The 2,500-nt window shown below is 37.5% G+C and overlaps 1 protein-coding gene across 2 annotated transcripts in view; it reads right to left on the bottom strand.

Annotated features, from left to right (window-relative positions):
• The window catches only part of LOC118826535 (UAP56-interacting factor-like), a 16,537-nt gene that overhangs the window by 4,446 nt on the left and 9,591 nt on the right, over positions 1-2,500 (bottom strand). The window contains exons 7-8 of one of the 2 annotated variants that reach the window (XM_036597522.1): positions 911-985; positions 263-401 (exon numbers count right to left, since the gene is read on the bottom strand). In XM_036597522.1, the coding sequence (XP_036453415.1) occupies positions 263-401; positions 911-985 (214 nt within the window). The remainder of the gene's footprint in view (positions 1-262; positions 402-910; positions 986-2,500) is intronic. The other variant, XM_036597523.1, reaches the window with a different exon arrangement.

Raw genomic sequence — 2,500 nt, 5'->3', positions numbered from 1 at the left:
GGTGGGTGTTTCTAATAAAGCGGCCAGTGAGTGGACGTAAAAGGTGTAGGCGTTTCTAATGAAGTGGCCAGTGAGTGGAATGACAAGGTGGGTGTTTCTAATAAAGTGGCCAGTGTGTGGATGTAAAAGGTAGACATTTCTAATAAAGTGGCCAGTGAGTGGACGTAAAGGTGGGCGTTTCTAATGGGTGGAGAGTAAACACTGTATGGACTAAATTGAGGGTAATTTCTGTATAAAGACGAGCTCTTCAGACAGACTTTACCTGTTTTCCGACACTGTTGATGTCGAACTGCAGGGCGACTCCTTTGGGCGGTTTCCTCTCAGGCTCCTCTGCAGCGGGAGGGGCCGGGGCCGGGGCCGGGGCCGGGGTCGGTGGGTGCAGAGACCACGAGTGGGCCGGCCTGTCAGGAGAAAGCAGCTCTGTTCATCACTGTGGACACATCTAACGTTTCTTCATATACAAGTGAAAGCAAAAACATTCTTAATTATTAGTGCAAATTAATGTAAAGAGATTTTAATCCAAAGTAATTTTTTAAGCATTTCTATCGGTCCATTAACTTTTTACTAAATGTGAAGGGCAGCTGCTGTACTCAAATAATGTAGAGATATAAAAGTTAAAAATGAATATGTAAATAAAAACAGAGATACGTGTTGTTTTTGGACAGCAATGATATGCTTGTATGTGACTGGCCAAAATTTTGCGACGTCCTGATGCATATCAGATACATCAACGCTCAAGCTCATGGGAGAAAAATTAAGAGAATGAAAAAAAAAAAAAAGAAAAATCATAAAACAGGCTGCCAAAGGTTTGCAGGTACTGAACAGCATATATTCACTCTGTCCATCCTGTAAGAAGCTGTTATGAGCTATAAACGGTGAAGGGTTCTATATTTGAGAACTGTAAACATACTCAGGCTGTGTTCTGGCAGTGGGGTTGTCTATGGACACGGTGAGAATGCCGCTGGAGGTCAGAGGAGTGCGCCACCTGGTGATCACGGGGTAGAAAGAGATAAGTACAACACTTAATGTTCAATAAGCTACTTAAATATCACTGCTGTCGGAACAAAACCTCATATCTTCAAAATGTTAACTTTATAGGAGAAGGAAAAAACACTTTATTTCTAATGTAAGTCAATGGAACCAGACGTCTTTCCAAGTAATTCTGAGCCATTTCTATTGGTCCAGTCATCATGAAATTTACACACAATATAAAGGACAACAAGCATTTTCAAACTATGTCAAAAACAGAAAAACAACAAAAATGGAGATACGTGGTTTTGTTCCAACAACAGCGATAAGTATTGTATACTCCATCCCTTAAAATCATTTTTAAATATTTAATACTTCACACTTAACATAGGAGCACAAATCTGGCCTGTATTTGGGCTGCACGATCACTTACTCATCATTTCTGTATTATTGCCTTCTGTAATACTGATTAAGCACAAAGCTGCAAATAAACCAAGTTTATTTATTTATGGTTTTATAATAAACTGTGTGTTGTGAGCATCCTGACCCATCACAGATCACAAAGATTTCTGTGGGTGATTATTTACATATTTGAACACATGTAAATTTTGTCAAAACAATGCACAAAAATCTTTCACCACATCAGTAGTTCATTACTGTAGTTTAATAACAGTGTGGCTGCCAGCAGAAACCCCTCTGGACTTTTTTGGGCTTGTTAGAGTTTTTAGGCTTCTTCCAAAATCCAAAACAAACTATCACAAACGTTACCTTTTGATTTTTTTAGATATCTCGGAGATCAAATGATGACACTGTGAAGCCTTCCATCACTCCAAACTGCTTTTAAAGGTTCTGCTGCGTTCCACAAAGGGTTCTACTTTATCAGGAAACAGCAGAGCACAGTTTAAAGTTTTAAAACTACCTGCTGTAAAACGCTGCTGTCAGAACAAAACCTTCTATCTCCAAAAACGAAGAAGGAAAAGTGTTCGTAACTTTTGATGGAGGTAAATGGAGAAATTATTTTTTCCAAGTAGTTTTGGACCATTTCTGTTGGTCCGTTCATCATAAATTTTTGTTGCAAAATAAAGAGCAACTTTTTCAAATGGCATCAAAAAAAGAAAAACAACAAAAATAGATATGGTTTTGTCCCATCAGCAACGATATAGACTGTCCCACAGAAACTCTCACTGTGACTCATACATACAACATCTTTACAAAGGCTTTAATAATAATAATAATAATAATAATAATGATAAGCAGCTCAGGGCTGTCTTGATCATTAATTTTATTTTATTTACAATTTATTTGCCACATAACTGCGACTGACATTGTTTTTTTGTTAATTGAATGCTCTCTAAATATGTTAAATGCGTGTTAAAAGCTATAACTTCTTTTTGTTTTCAACTAAAAGCATTTACTGCCTTCCTTTATTTACATCTACTTGCCCATTTTACATTCTGCTTGTTGTGGCATAATATGACTGCAGTCATTTTCCACAGTCATTAGATTTCTATCAGCTTAAACAGTTGCAGTC

Source organism: Colossoma macropomum, unplaced genomic scaffold (genome assembly GCF_904425465.1).
Source record: "Colossoma macropomum unplaced genomic scaffold, Colossoma_macropomum, whole genome shotgun sequence".
In the NCBI taxonomy this organism is placed as follows: Eukaryota; Metazoa; Chordata; class Actinopteri; order Characiformes; family Serrasalmidae; genus Colossoma; species Colossoma macropomum.
This window is presented reverse-complemented; position numbering and strand designations above follow the sequence as displayed.